The sequence below is a fragment of the Lactuca serriola genome, chromosome 3 (assembly GCF_051521515.1).
Source record: "Lactuca serriola cultivar US96UC23 chromosome 3, Lser_US96UC23_V15, whole genome shotgun sequence".
Classification (NCBI taxonomy): Eukaryota; Viridiplantae; Streptophyta; class Magnoliopsida; order Asterales; family Asteraceae; genus Lactuca; species Lactuca serriola.
Window position 1 is genome coordinate 290,934,469 of NC_136410.1, and position 16,306 is coordinate 290,950,774.

Below are 16,306 nucleotides of genomic sequence, written 5' to 3' on the forward strand. Positions count from 1 at the left end.
ATAATTGATCTAACAAAAAATCAAAATTATATTTAATATTTTATATTAAAGAAAAACGGATCATTACAACTTCAAAATACATTTTAGCACATTGAAACACCCCCACAGTTTCATCGACATGACAAATCGTTTTCGTAAATCACAAATTAAACTATAAATAATAGCCACCATATTATTATTCTACGAATTGATATTAACGGGTGGGATAATGAATAGACGTATGCATATCTAACTTGTCAATTACAAAAACAAAAAAACAACTTATGTGGTCATTTTCAATGCACACGTCATTCAAATTTTATTAATTTAAGCATACACATTTCATACGCAATCAACAAAAAAAATGAATGGGATACATCATACATCTAAAATCAAATGTCCCTACCTTTCACATTTACAAAGCATACAAAGAATAATCAGTTAATCACACAAAACAAGGGTATAAAAATGAATATCTCAATTTTCAAAGGGTATGCATTTAAAAATCTAGAAAACTACAATAAGCCCCCCTGAACTTCTCTTCCCTTGCTTTTTTTTTTTCTGTTAGTTCATCAGATCTGTTACACGCCACACATAAGCCACATGTATTTTTATTTTATTTTTCATTTTAGGTTTAAATTAATGTTCATATTTAAACTTACCTTAAAAGAATCCATTCGATGCAATTTAGCCTGAATCTTGCTGTGTTGCCTCATCGTCATCATCATTATCATCATTATCATCACCGTCCATTTTATCAACCATTTTTTGATCATGATCCAACGGCTCAGATTCACTGCCTTCATCTTCAGTGCAATCCTCCGTATCTGAATTGGATACAACGGCTTTTTCACTGTCACTCTCAATAACACCTCCAAATTCACCCTTCATTTCAGGGGCAACAATCCCAATCATCTTAGTAATCGCCTCATGTTCATGATTCCTCCCAACTCCCGTCTGACTCTCCGCCACAACCGAATCATTCAAACCACCACCACCGCCGCCGCCGCCGCCGCCACTTCCCGGAGACTCATTCTCACCATGACACGAAGGAGCAGTACTACACGCCCAACTTCCGGCCACCTCCGAAGCCAAAAGGTCGCCGGTTTTAATGGTGTCTCCGGCCTCCGTATCCTCCTCCACCACCACCACACGGTGGTGTAAATGTGAATTGTCGATTTTAACCCTCTCGGTTTCATCATCGATCACCATCGTATCATCCACTAACTTATTCAAATCAATATTCTGATCGAGTCCTTGAGTTTCGGTTCCTATAGGGGCGGTGTTAAAACCATCAATATCGGATCCAAAACCGCCCTTGGTAACCGGTGGGTCAGACTGCCCGAATTCTGCTTCTTGTGTTTCTTCACATGTTTCTTGATTTCGGGCACCGCATTCGTGTTTTTCGGTCATGCTGGCTTCATCTTCATCGGTTGATGTTTCTGGGTGATTGTTGTCGGGTTTTTTGGTGGAGGTGGTGGAGTCTGCCGCCTTACTGCCGCCACTGCAGTGGGAGTTTATTGGTTGTTTGTTTTGGTGGAGAGAATTTGTATGATTGTTGATATTAGGGTTAATATCTAGTGATATGTTTTCGTAATTTTCTTCATCTTCTAGTGTTCTTTGCATTGATTTTAACTGTTCTTGTTGCTTTGCGAATAATAAAGAGATTTCCTCTGTTGTTGAATAGAAAGCCCGGAGTTGAGTTTCCCTGAAAACTAACCACATAATATGAACAACTGAAATTCCAATTATGCCCCCAGTACATAACAATATTACTTTTACATTCATTTGACTTGGACTATAACTTATGCCAACGGGACAAAATTGTAACTTTTGTCCTACCCAAAAAGGTGAGACAAGGATATGTTATCTCTCGATTTCTTGTTGGTGAAAAAGACGTAAATGTCCTTGAAAATGGCCTCAGAAAGCTTGTCTGGTTTTGTCTCATGTGGCAAACACAGCCTTAAGGCTGTTACACTGGACAAGACTCAACCAGACTAGCTTTCTGGGGCCATTTTCAAAAAGGGCATTTATGTCTTTTGTACAAACAAACAAGAAATCGAGAGAGAACGTGTCCCTGTCCCACCTTTTTGGGTGGGACAAAAAACTACAATTTTGTCTTGCTGAAAAAAGGTGGAACGTTATATGATGGGAAGGGACTCTTGCTCTTAATCTCTCGTTTGTGAAAAGACGTAAATGCCCTTATCATCAAAATAAGCCTTAGAAATCTTGTCTAGTCCACTCCAATCCCATCCCATGTGACAAAACATAGCTTAAAAATATGTGAGGAATGGACTGACTAAACAAGCTTTGTAGGACTATTTTTGATGAGGAGGGCATTTACGTCTTTTTGAGTGGGAGAGGAAAAAGTTTGGGATTTATATATACCGAAGCATTATTCGTTCACGGGCGGCTTTTAATTTTCGTTTTTCATATTCAAGGTCGCGCATTGCAGAATTGATTTCAAGTTCAAGGGCAGAAACTTTAGCCCAGGCTTCTTCCCTAGCTGCCTGCTAAACACAAACAAGAAACCTCAGACTCAGTTCAACCTTTTATTATTATTATTATTATTATTATATACCATCCTACTTTCTATTACATCATTCTACTTTTTTATTTTCTAACCATTAAAATAAATGGTATTTTGTAGAAACACAAAGTTCCAGTTTTATTATCAAAGTATGAGGGAAAAATGTACACCAATCCTTACCTTTTCGCTTTCAAGTTCTTTTCTCAATCTGCTACTTTCATTTTCAAGTTCTTGTATTTTCTGCAAATACAAATTCACAAAACGTATGTATAATAATCATAAACCACTTTATAGTTATACACAAAAACTAAAAATAACATGTCAACTCAATCTAACAGAAACTCCAAGAGATTTTTCTTACTTTTCTACCAACAGAAGAAACCACTTGCTCTTGAGAAAGCTGTGATTCCAGCTGGCGAACCTTATTATCAGAGCCAACTAATTTCTCCCTAGTGTCTTCCTGTTGTATGAAAAAAAATCAAGAAATGATGAAAAATATAGTGTTGGAAATTTAACTAAACCAATTAATGGAGGTAAAAGTTTTACCAATTTGGATCTCAAAGTCTCCACCAATGAACACCTTTCTTTCTCCGATTCCTTAAAACATAAACCATTAATGTTTACTTATTTTTATATATATACAAAAAGGGTAATCACAAGAATTTTAACAAAATCAACCACCTTTTTTTGCGCATTGAGAAAAAAAAGAACTCATAATTATCTTGCAAAATGATGATGTCATTACGCAAAAAGGATTATCTTTTTAAGATTTTTTGTGGTGGGGAGCATTCATAAAGCAAATTTGAAGGTGAAAAAGGTGGTGAATTTTATTTTTGTGGAATTATTATGTTATGAAGAAAAGCATTTGCAAACCTGAAGTTTATTTATAATTTCTTGTTGCTCGTTTTCACGTCTAAGAGAAGCATCTGAGAGGCGTTTCAATTCCTCTTGGGCTTCTGCTTTAACTCTTTGTATTGAGGCTGTTAAGTTTGCATCAGCTTTTTCTCTATCCTCTTTTCTTTGATCCCTCTCTTCATCTAGAAGAATCTTGAGCTCAGATATGGTTGCATTTTGGCTGAAGAGAAAGATTAAAAAAAATATTCAATGTCATTTCTCAATCTTTGTAGCATTTTCAAAGTTTGTGTAATAATCAATGGGATTCTACCAAAAACAAGGGTGTGGAAGGAGTCATTCAAACATGTTTTTTGTTATGTATAACTGAATAACTAAATGAAAATAAATGGATAAAGAAATAAAAAAAATGTTATTTGTAGATATAAATTCAAGAGAGTGCTAAAGCAAGGGGTATAATTGACTACTCACCTACGCATTATTTCATTTGCTTCTGTACATGACTGCATAGATGCATTAAGTCTTTCATTAAGATCCACCATAGCACTTTTTTGTTCAGAAGTTATTTTATTCACTTCATTTAATTCCTTCTGTTTTTCTTCAATTACATTTCGCATCTCCTTGAGCTCATCTTGGTAACTATTTGAAATCGACTCCTTCAAGTTTTTCTTTTCCTAAAAAATATTTATAAAAGAAAAAAGTCAAAGCCTTTTCCCAAATACACAAACCACAAAAAAAAAAAAAAATACACTCATATAGGCCCAATGAATATGTTGAACATACAACTTCATGAAGGTCAATGGCTGCACGATTTTCACTTCGCAATTGGTCAATAGTTGCAACTTGATCTTCCAATTGCTTCCTTAATTCCTGTGTATAAATTATAATAACAGAGGATCGATTTGATCAATCATAATTTATATATGAAAACTGAAGTTGAAAATAAAAAATAAAAACAAAATAATACCGTGTTTGACCGTTGAAGGCTTCTGAAATCATCAAGAGAAATGGGACCTTCTGAAGCACCAATACCAATTCCTCTTTGCCTTTTGGTTTCAGATCCAAGCTCATCTTTATACCATAAAGATAAAATAATTAAGTTTATAGGTACAAAAGATAAAAATACATAAATTTCCAAGTTGAAGGAGAAGGACCAAAGTGTACGAAAGAAAGTTTAAGATCGAATTTGGTGTAAACAAACAAGATAACACCATATTTGGTGTTTCACCATTCACCAACACCAAAATGGTGTACAAAATGATGTTGGGTTAGAGCAATTTTACATCAAATTGGTATAAAAATGGGATTTGGTATTGGGTAGAAGATGCCCTAAAGAATCATAGAACAAGACACAAAAGAAGCATATACCCGCTTTTCTTTTTAAAGGCGAGCTATCAGACACTGTAGGGGGATTAAGAACTTCTCGGAACACATATGCATAAGCAAGTTCTGCTATTACAAGTTTACAAACAAGTATTTAGTCAAACAGAGAATCAAGAGTCAAAGGACAAAAAAAAAGCAAAAGAATTTACCATGTTGAGGAGGTGCTGCAAATGAAATGATATCCCCATGAGTTAGTTTACACTCAGGACTGTTTTTATGTAACTTTTGCCAGTTGTGATATGTCCCATTTGTGCTGTAGAAGGTTTAAAAAAAAAGTGTAAAAAGATTTCATCCTCCAAAGTTTACCATTGATATAAGCAATAAGCTCCAGTTACTTAAAGAGGCAAAGAACCTAGTATCTTTCAAGAAGCCGCAATTTAAGAGTTTGGATTGACCTTCTGCATCTTCTGTAGCAACCTTCTTCCTATATATTTTGCAATGACGTGAACTAATTTGATTTGACAAAATCTCAAACCGTTTATCTGCTACAATTCGGCCAATGAGATGCTCATCACTAGTCAAAAGCATATTTAGTCCCTGGTTCATCAATACTATTATTATCAGGGTAGGGAGACTTTCATCAAATGTAATTGCTAGAAAATAACTTTCAACCAAGTTCAATTGGGTAAAGAAATTCAATATTCCTACCCATTACTGACACATCATGGCCTAAACAAAATTAAACACTTATTTAATGTTCAAAATTACAAACTAATAAAGAATTTATTAAAAATTCAACATTCTTATTCTTTTGGCCCATAATCATCAGTTCATCACAGAAAATGTTCCCATAAAACGAAATGCATGTTAGATTTGGTGTCAAATCTACTTATCTAATCAAAAAACCATATGCAAAGTGCACCAAACTCAACAACTTGTTACTCTACTGGCAAATAGGTGTCGCATTTCACAGAATTTAAACAATTCACCTCAGTTTCGAAGTCAAAACGTTTCTCAGTATGGAGCATTTCCTAACATGATTAAGCAGAGAAATCAAAGCGAAAACATCAAGTCAAAACAATTAATCAAGTTCACAGAAAATTAAAAACCTGACGGCGACGGCGGGCTTTTTCAGAGATGGCAGTGAGTACCCCCCATACATCAGGTTCAGAGTACTGTAAAGGCTGAGATGCGAGTTTTGAAGCCACTGATCGTATAAAATCTACAGGACTCGGCGATGAACCAGACAAATCGCCATCGGCGACGGGGGTGATGTTGTTGTTGTCGGGTTTAGGGTTAGGGCTAGGGTTTGAAGGCGTCACCTGGAGATTGTTGTTATCATCTCCAATGTTAGCCATGATGGATTGAATGAGATGGCTTTTTGTTCGAAAATGGCGGGGAGGTCTTTAAGAAAACTGAAAACCCTACTTACATCAGTGTGATTTTAGCGCCATAACTGGTAGTGTGAAAGAGAAGCTATTGTTTGTAATTTGGGGGCACTGAACTCCACGTGAATTCGGGTCGTGGTAGTCTACCGTATGATTCTCATCGATTTAACAAATCAAAACTAATTTACTATGATTAAAACTTTGGAAATTGACATATAAATAAATAGTTTAGAAAAAAATAAGTAATATTTTTTATATATTTTATTCCTAAGTTCTAACTAAGGAGGGATATTGATGAAAAATGAAGAGAAATTGATGGATCTCAAAGGAAAATCATGTACCCAGGTCTCAAAGAGAAATGAGGAAAATGAAAATTTTTTGAAAGAAAGTGAGGAAAAAAAAATCTTTAAGTTTATTTTATTTCTCTCGTAATTTTGAACATAAAAACTTAAAATTTTCCTTTTATTTTCTTTCATTTCCTCCGAATTCGGGAATACGGAATAAAAAAAAAATCTTCTCCTCCATTTCTTTCTATCAATATTTTCTTTCTCTTTCCTTTATTAAATTTAAAAAAAAAACTTGGAAACAAAATAGGATTCCGGAGTAGTATTTCGGACGTGTTCATTTTTATGTTAACAGTTAATTTTTTTGTTTATTTATGGTTTTATATGGTTTTTAAATTATAAACTGCATATATTGCAAGAGAAAACTGCAATAAACTCTCTATATATTGGCTTTATAATCGATTTAGTTTATATATATTTTTTTTATTCAATTAAGTCCCAAATACCGGTAATCGTATTCAATTTAACCCTTTGACCCGATCAACAAGTCATCAAACTTTCAAAAATTATATTTTTGGCCCAGATTTCAAATTTTATTACAAATTTGGTTCAAATTTTATACTTTTGGCCCAGATTTTAAATTTTGTTACAAATTTGATCCAAACTTTTACCTTTTTGTCCAAATTTTAGAATTTTATTATGAATTCATCTTAACTTTAGTTTTTTTACAACTTTTTTTCACAAAAAATTGTTTCTAATATGTTTTTTCTTTATAAAATCATATTTATACAAAAAAACTATTTTTACATAAAAATCTTATATTTTTTATATAAAAACTTTTTTATATATGAAGTATCTAGTTATAAAAATATATATTTATTAAGTATATAAATATATACAAATTCGTTTTTATAAAAAAATGTATACAAAAATGTATTTTACAAAAAAAATATATACAAACATCTATCACCTTTATATATATATATATATATATATTTTATAAAATCGTGTTTGTTTATATTTTTTTTTTTAAAAACGTGTTTAAATATTTTTTTATATAATACGTGTTTGTATACATTTTATAAAATCGTGTTTGTATACATTTTATAAAAACGTGTTTAAATGATTTTTTATATAATACCTGTTTGTATATATTTTATAAAATCGTTTTTGTATATTATATAAAAAATTATTCAAACAAGTTTTTATATAAAAAGATGTAAACAAACACGATTTTATAAAAAAATATAGATAAAATAGGTGTTTGTATACATTTTTTTTTGTAAAATACGTTTTTATATAGATTTTTTTTTATAAAAACTGATTTGTATATATTTATATACTTAATAAATATTTATTTTTATAACTAGATACTTCATATACAAAAAAGTTTTTATATAAAAAATATAAGATTTTTATGTGAACATAGTTTTTTTTGTATAAATATGATTTTATAAAGAAAAAAACATATTAGAAACAATTTTTTGTGAAAAAAAGTTGTAAAAAAAACTAAAGTTAGGATGAATTCATAATAAAATTCTAAAATTTGGGCAAAAAGGGTAAAGTTTGGACCAAATTTGTAACAAAATTTAAAATCTAGGCCAAAAGTTTAAAATTTGGACCAAATTTGTAATAAATTTTAAAATCTGGGCCAAAAATGTAATTTTTGAAAGTTGGATGACCTGTTGACCGGGTCAAAGGGTTAAATTGAATACGATTACCGGTATTTGAGACTTCATTGAATAAAAAAAATATATAGGGACTAAATCAATTATAAGGACAATGTGAAGAGACTTTATTGTAGTTTTCCCTATATTGCAAAAAAAAAAAATTTGCATTGTTTGACACCTTTAAATATAGTAAACGTAATAATTACATAAAGTTAAATATGTTTTAAATAATACTACAATATTCAAATCAGGGCCGGCCCAAGGGGCGGGCGAGCTGGGCCCATGGCCCCGGGGCAGCAATAGGTTAAGGGGCATCAAAATTTATAGGTCTCAAATGGGTTTATATTGTATTTGGGCTAAATTTAATGATCTAGTTGGCAAAATAAGTCTAGTCCAGCTGCTACAAGGGCGCCAACGTTCATTTGAGCGACTAAATGATAAGACGCATGCAACAGGTTCAATGTATAGGTAAACGCAACGTCGCACCTTAGATCGAGGAGCTTCTTTTAGTCCTGTGATCCTCTTTTAAAGACGAAGACGAATTATGAAACATTTATTTATGATTCGTGAACTAAAGACTGCCAAAGTACCGAGGTAACAAAAAGTTTCTTATAGTTTGCTTTTTACTTGATTGCTTCTCTATCAATGATTAATCAAATTTTGCATATCCATCTCCTATGATCTAAGAATTACAATCTCTTAAGACTCTTATTATGTGCTCTGAATTCTGATTTTTGAAGAGTGAGTTTAAAATTGTTGCTAAATAAGTCCTTCTTTAAAGGCTAAGGTATTAAAAGATTTTTGTTAAACATAAGTATTGATGGATTGTCGTTATTTATAAGATTGTTGATAATATTTGAGATTACTTTATTTTTCAAATGTTGAAACTTTAATGATCGAAAGATATTTGAAAGCTAAATTAGTATTGAAAGATTGTTGTAACTTTTTTAGATTGAAGGGTTAAACCCTTGAATGCAGCAGTATTGTTTTAGTTAATTAGAATCTGGTTAATTTAGTTCAATATTGTTTATTGACTAATTGCTTTTAGTACCATTATTGTTTTGCTAAAATAGGGTAAGCTTCTCTGGTTTGGAATTCTAGTTTGGTATTTGAGGGGTGCGATCATTATAGAGGGTATCAATGTATTAGTTGATGTTTAGTTTAAACAATGGTTGAATGTTGATGTTTACTTTAAACAATCAATGTTTGATGTTGGGTTATTGTGATATTGGAATTCCATTCCTGAAATGTAACGACATTTTAACAAGTGGTTCATATATCTCTGCCTTTTTGTTTTATTCTAAATTACTAATTTACTTTCAATATAGCACGTAACCATTACAAAGTTTGTTCGCCATAATTTATCACACTTTTTTTTAAATAGGGCACACAATTAACAATTTAGAAAATTGTTTCCAATTTTTTGTTTGTGTGGACCTCCAAAAAAAGGTATTGAATTGGGTGATTATGAACCATTTTCGCCATCTTTTAGACGCCAATCTCAATATGGACCTCCAAAAGGTATCAAACTATGAATTGTTTGTTGGTTGCATTTCGTTTCTATGGACGAGGCATTGCTAAGTTTTATGACAATTGAATAGCAACAAGGTTGTAAAAAACAATTAATATTTAGATTCTAGTTTTATTATGATTTATAGTTTATATATATATATATATATATATATATATATATATATATATATATATATATATATATATATATATATATATATATGGGTATTTTCAATAAAAAAATATATATTTTAGTTTTGTTTTATAATTTTTTTTTGTATATAATTTCGGTAAAAGTATTAATGGCATTCTTAATCCCCTTTGCCCATGGCAACAAAAACCTATGGACCGACCCTGATTCAAATGTACAATTATATTATCGTCGTATCTCAAAAAATTTCCACGTAACGTTTGCGATATGACATGGCCTAGGTTTCGGTTAAACCCTTTATCCTAAATGATTTCCCCCAATCACATCTCTATGAACCAACATAAAAGCACCCCACAGTCCCCTTTATTGTTAGACTATTGTGGTATGATGTGCCATTTTCAAGGGTGATTTTGAAACTCTCAAGGGGGATTACATCGGTGGGTTTGGGACCCCAATACTTGATACACACTAGGAGTTTGTGGATATGGGCTCACATAACTATAAACCAAGATTTATCTTCTGAAAAATAGTCGTCAACCCAGTGACTATCATATATAGTCATTTTGATTTTATTGAAATCCAAAACACCTAAAAACCAATGGGCATTATATATATTGATAGGGAATGTAAGGCTTATACAAAAAGTTTAAATTAACTAATCATTAAGTAGCATTTTCTTATAAATGACTATTACTTTGGTAATTTAATTGAAAAACAAGTATATTGTATCACACTCCGACCAAGCTAGAAAAATAGTCGTCCACCCAGTGACTCATATATAGTCATTTTGAATTTCTTGAAATCCAAAACACCCAAAAACATGTAGCGCTTGTTATGGGTATGTTCCCTTTTGGTCCTTCATATTTTAATTATTTCACCTTTGGCCTTTATTGTTAATATGCGGGGCATACTACATGGTATGCTTAGCGTACTAGCTGAGATGTTAGTATGTGGGGCGTACCATGTGTGTACGCTTAGCATACTAATGCGAGGATGGATCGCATCTTCGGGCACGTACGCGAGGCGTACGTGCGTTTTAATGAAACCTTAATTTGGGGTGTTACACCCTATATAAGCTCCTTAAGTCCCTAGGGTTCACCTCTTTATCAGCCTCAATTGCCCTAAAACCCTAATCTCGAACCCTAATAGCACCTTTCAGTGTTCTTGATCCTTGGTCTTGATTTTTGGTGGTTTATGCTCCTTGAAGTGATAAAAGAAGAAGTTGGAAGACTCGTTCATTTGGGGGGGGAGCTTAGAGATCCAGATTTAGCTCCATCTTTTTGGTGACTTTTGAGGTATAAAGTTCATACCTTGGCTACTCTTTGTTTAGATCTCTACATGTTATAGTTTTATGTTTCTTTGTCCCTTTTTGGTTGGTCTTGATGGGTTAAGTCTTTTTTAGAAGTTAAATATTGTAGATCTGGATGTTTGAATAGCTCCTTAAGCTTAAAGGTGCAAACTTTATGGTATTTATGGTCTCATGCATGCATTAAGTCATCTATTAAATCCTTTTGAGCTTTAAGAGCTTCATTAAGCCATGCATGCACGTAAAGTTGGCAACTTTACGTGGTAAACCACCTCAAGGATGCCAAATCTAAGTTATGGAGCGAGTCTTAATCGATTAAGATCTGGAAAATGCAAGTTGGCCAAATGGAGGAGTACGTTGAGCATATAATGTGACATCCCCGATTTCACGGCCAGAAAAGACTGATTTGTTTATGCTTTGTTTTATAAAATCAGAGTAAATCCTTTTGATTAAAAGAGTTGCGGAATTTGTTCCCAAAACAAAATATGATAAAATTTATCAAAACGTTTCTCAAAGAGAATGTATTTTCATTAAATAATAAAACCTCGGGATGTCATGTTCCGATACAGACCAAAAGCATAAACAATATAAAATAGACCTTACAACAGTTATTTATAACTACTGATCTGTAATCCAAAATCTATCGTCAAGTGCATCAACTTACACCCTTGTGCCATTACCTGTAATGCAAAGAAAACTGAGTGGTTCAGACTTGGGAGCCTGGTGAGCATATAGGGTTTTCAACCCACAATAATACATTTATTATATTCAGTTATCAAACAATCAACCCAAATACTCATTCCCATTATCTCCTTTATTTCTTAAGGATTTACCCTAAGAATCAACTATCCTTTATCCATTTATTCCTAAGGATTGACCTAAGGAATTGACACAAAGTCCACCACTGCCAAGGTCCACAAATTACGACTGGTAAACACTTAATTCAACATACTTAACAAACACCTAGTTCTAACACTCCTAGTGAACAATTAATTCAAAACATCTGGTGAATACTTAGTTCTAAAACACTTAGTGAACACACTCAGTTCAACAACACCAAGTGAACACATCTAGTTCAAAAATACTTAATGAACACATTGAGTCCAAAAATACCAAGTAAACACATAGAGTTCGGAAATACCTAATGAACACATTGAGTTCAAACACCAAGTGAAAACATAGAGTTCAAAAATACCTAATGAACACATTAAGTTCAAACACCAACTGAACACATAGAGTTCAAAAATACCTAATGAACACATTGAGTTCAAACACCAAGTGAACACATAGAGTTCAAAAATACCTAATGAACACATTGAGTTCAAAAATACTTATTATTTTGTCTCACATCAACTATTTCATCTACCCATGTTCTACCCAACATATTTGTAGATGCAAACACATATACAGTTTAAATCTTTTAAAACATGTATAAAACATTATTTCAACATCTATCTCAAGTAAACAAATAATGTATAAACACCTAGCACATACTTCATAGCAAATACTTCATATCTATGCGGTAGAAGAAAGTGAATATACATTCACACATATAACAACAAAATATACACATAACACGTATTTCGTATAAAATACTTCGTATTTATGCGTTACAAGAAAGTAACCACACACTCACTTGGTTAGACGATGCTCGGACAACACTACAACTCTAATAGTAGTATTCTTCGGTGAAACCGGGATCACTTCGCACACCGGGCTTCTCGTGGGCAGAGCTTCGGCTCGGAAACTCTTTTCTTCTTGGGAACTTCGGGCTTCGGGACTTTCTTCGGGTCTCGGGGTTGATACCGGGGCTTCGGGGGTACTTCTTTGCACATAAATCGAGGTAAAACGGGAGAGAGAAGAGAAAATAGCAACCCTAAACGGCTGGCCCTTCAAATCTATTTATAGGGCAAAATCTGCCCTTGCCACGTCGTGGCACCTTTTTCCACGTCGTGGGCTTGATCTTCACTGCATGTGTCATCACAAGTTGCATCTGGGGGACTCCCGGAGGTGTCAGAAGACTTGCCACGTCGTGGTATCTGACAGTTTTGGGTTTCGCGCCCCGAACTTCAGAAATTCATAAATTTCGCATACGAACTCCGTTTTCGACGTTCTTTATATCGACGCGTAGGTGAGATTATGCTCTGCAACTCTCGTTTAGACTCCATTGGCTAATTTTGACTTTATTTTTAATATATTATAAATATATTACTTATATATTATCTTTAGTAGGCCAGGACAGGAAAACTCCGTTCGAAATTCATAACTCCTTCATCTAAACTCCATTTTCGTCTGTCTTTTTATCGTTGGACTACTATCGAAGACATCTTCGACTCTCATTTAGATCACTAAGGATAGATATCTATCTACCTTAAATTCACTATTTACGTCGCGCTGGGTCGCGCTGGGTCGTGCCGGTCCTGTCGCGAAACTTCGACAGGTCATAACTTCTTCGTTATAACTCGGATTTTGGCGTTCTTTATATGTACGGAAACCTTGTGACACATACTACAACCTGGTTAAGATTAATCCTTCTAAATAATCTTCCATAAAAAAGTCATTTTTGATGCTTATCGTCTCTAAATTGACTAGCTCGGATCTATGGGTGTTACATACAAGAAGATACGCTTAGCGTACAAGCCCTAAAGCGAGTATGTGGTGCGTACCTGCTGTGTATACCTGAATGTTGCTTGCTTTGTGCTTTCCAGGAGTTCTAACTAGTTTCAGCTAAGTGGTAAGCGAATATGCCAAGTTACATATTATAGGAACTAAATAATTTTAGAAGGTTAGGTTTTAACGCTATTGCACAACTTTTGTACGAGAATTATTTCCACCGCTCGCGCCCCCAGAGTTCATTTGGGCCATGGCTGCTGTCACAGCCGCGGTCACAACTGTTTGGAACAACACTGGATCGAACTGCGGAGGAGGAGGTGGTGGAGGAGGGGTTTGAGTTGCTGGTCTTCCTCTGTTTGGACGCTTTCGTGGAGGCATCTTTCACTGGAAGATCATAGAAATGATAGCAATAGTAAGAGCCTAGTGCAAATGTGAATAAAGTGTTTCGTGGATTAAATCAACATAACCCAAGATCAGAATAAGAGTCATAGCAATAGAGTAATCGACTGCCAATATACTGGTATTAATGATGTAACGCAAGTTCATGAAAATTGACCTATCAGTAGGTCTTACATCAAACCATAAAGAAAACGTTGGCAGTTTAGAGGTCTAGTTAGAGTATCTTTAAGCTAGGAATGTTTACAGACAAGGGATCCACAGAACATAGAGAGGAAAGGCTAGTCCTTTAAACAAAAGAGTGAGGTAACTAGACGTCTTCTACTGGCGATGGTTACTTGCTGGGCGAATCCTCAGATCCGCTAGCTGACGCATAACTTCTTGAAGGTGTCGATTATGAGTCCTTTGGCGTGCTTGGAGTTCCCTAACTTCGGCCCGGGATGCAGCTAGTTGATGCTGCAGAGCCTTGTTGGTCCTCCTTGTCCTGTCCATGGCTTCTTCGAGTTGGCGGATGCGAACCGTGTTGAGATTCGAGTTGGCGTCCACTTCTACAACTCGTCCTATAGCAGCTTGACCCTGCTTGACATTCCTGGCAATCCTTCGGATCATGATGGGGAGAACCCGATCCGCTGATCCTCCTTCGCTTATGTTGTAGAAGCTTCGGTCTCCATTGTAAGGTAAAGGCTGACCCTACTCCTCGCTCCATCGGTGCAAGGATATGGCCCACATAGGAGTGGGACCCTGAAATGCCGAACGGGGGTTAGGGTTCGGAGCTTCAGGAGGTTGGTTGTTAACTTCTGGTTCGGAGCTCGAGCTATCCGAGAAACCTTCAGCATGATGATCATCCAAAGGGATCGGGTGATCATCGTCTGACTCCTCATCGAGCCATCCTCCATTGCCCTGGTTTGGATAGTACGGATCACCGGGATGGTGGAAGCCAGCCATGCTATCTATGCGAGAAAGGGGGATAGAAAGGTTAATAGACGTACTACTCTAAGATACTAATAAGATGAATTGTTACTAGTCGACCCAATACTTGCGTAGTGCATACCAATTACATGCAACCGAAGCAAGATAGTCCTTCGAATAAGCAACCCTAACTTCAGACCCCAATCAAACAAGAACAGGGAATGAAGCAAAGGCTACAAATTCTGAGTCTATAGCGCCCTGGTCACATGTAACCGTGGCGTATCCACTTAGCAACTATTGTCCTACTAGTAACGAACCCTTTTAGTTATCACATACGTGTGTTTTTAGAGGTACAAAATACTCATATAGTATTCTTATGGTAACGTTATTGTGGTAGTGTTGGTAAGTTTTTAGACTTGTTGTAACACCACAACCAAGCTTAGGCACATGCTAGTCACTCCCAGGAAAACGTAGTTGATCAAGCTACATCCCCCCAAATGTGACTATATGTCTCTAAGCCCAATTGTGCTATCCAACAATCTTAATACTTTGTTCTGTTCTAGGGTGATACTGACTTCTGTGTTTTATAGTGATGTGTGTATATATATACTTAGTAAAATCTTTTAGATACTTAACAGTATATATTCTTAGTCAGAGTGTTTTAGTCCCGAAGTGTTCATAGTTCGTATATCTTTTATAGGTTGATATACTTGATTCACTATAAACAATGCTCTGATACCAATCTGTCACACCCCAAAACCGATAACGGCGGAATACGTTTCGGGGTGGAGGACGTCATGTACAGTATCATCACAATTGCATAATAGTAAAAACAAGAAACATACAACCATTGCATTACATAGTGAGTTTAATTACAAGTGTGTTTTGTAATGTTTAGCAAACACCAAAAATAATACAAAAATAAGAGATGGATCTTGTATGCTCCACCTTCTCCAAAATGTTGCACCTGTACCTGTCTATCTTTGACCTGAGGATACAAGTTATTTTGAAAACGAATATCAGCATAAAGCTGGTGAGTTCATAAGAGTTTAGTGTGAGATTTTGTATAAAAAGCATTAGAACCAATAGTATGAAAAGCTGCAATTTACATTCTTAAGTAGAAAAACCTAGAAAATCCTATATTTTCCAGAAATACATTGTGAATGAAAACCTTTAAGAAACATGAAATTTTCATCTTTGAAATCCATTTATTGTAAAAGTATAACATTAAATCTCCAATAAGTAATGCAATATGATAGTTTATGCCTGAAGTCAATAATAGTGGTGCAACTTCCTTTAGTGTTAGATTCTTGATTACTTCGGGATATTAACTTAACTTTTAGTTTAGTATTTTAGTGTGGTTATAGTGTATTTCTTGTATGTTGCCGATAGT

General features: G+C 34.4%; 1 protein-coding gene across 6 annotated transcripts; it reads right to left on the reverse strand.

The window, feature by feature from the left end:
• Positions 1–337: 337 nt before the first annotated feature.
• On the reverse strand, positions 338–6,214 carry LOC145094063 (SMAD/FHA domain-containing protein). Of its 6 annotated transcripts, none has more exons than XM_079032328.1 (15): positions 5,794–6,214; positions 5,674–5,715; positions 5,097–5,281; positions 4,894–4,997; positions 4,730–4,810; positions 4,329–4,432; positions 4,145–4,231; positions 3,833–4,035; positions 3,383–3,584; positions 3,056–3,106; positions 2,871–2,969; positions 2,690–2,749; positions 2,368–2,492; positions 642–1,687; positions 338–557 (listed from the first exon to the last, which is right to left on the reverse strand). In XM_079032328.1, exons 1-14 carry the CDS (start codon positions 6,040–6,042, stop codon positions 667–669), a joined length of 2,613 nt encoding a protein of 870 aa, XP_078888454.1. In that variant the 5' UTR covers positions 6,043–6,214; the 3' UTR covers positions 338–557; positions 642–666. The 6 variants fall into 6 exon arrangements, with proteins under 6 accessions (XP_078888454.1, XP_078888453.1, XP_078888452.1 ...); XM_079032327.1 differs by having other exon boundaries at positions 2,368–2,489; positions 4,730–4,813; XM_079032326.1 differs by having other exon boundaries at positions 4,730–4,813.
• Positions 6,215–16,306: the final 10,092 nt, after the last annotated feature.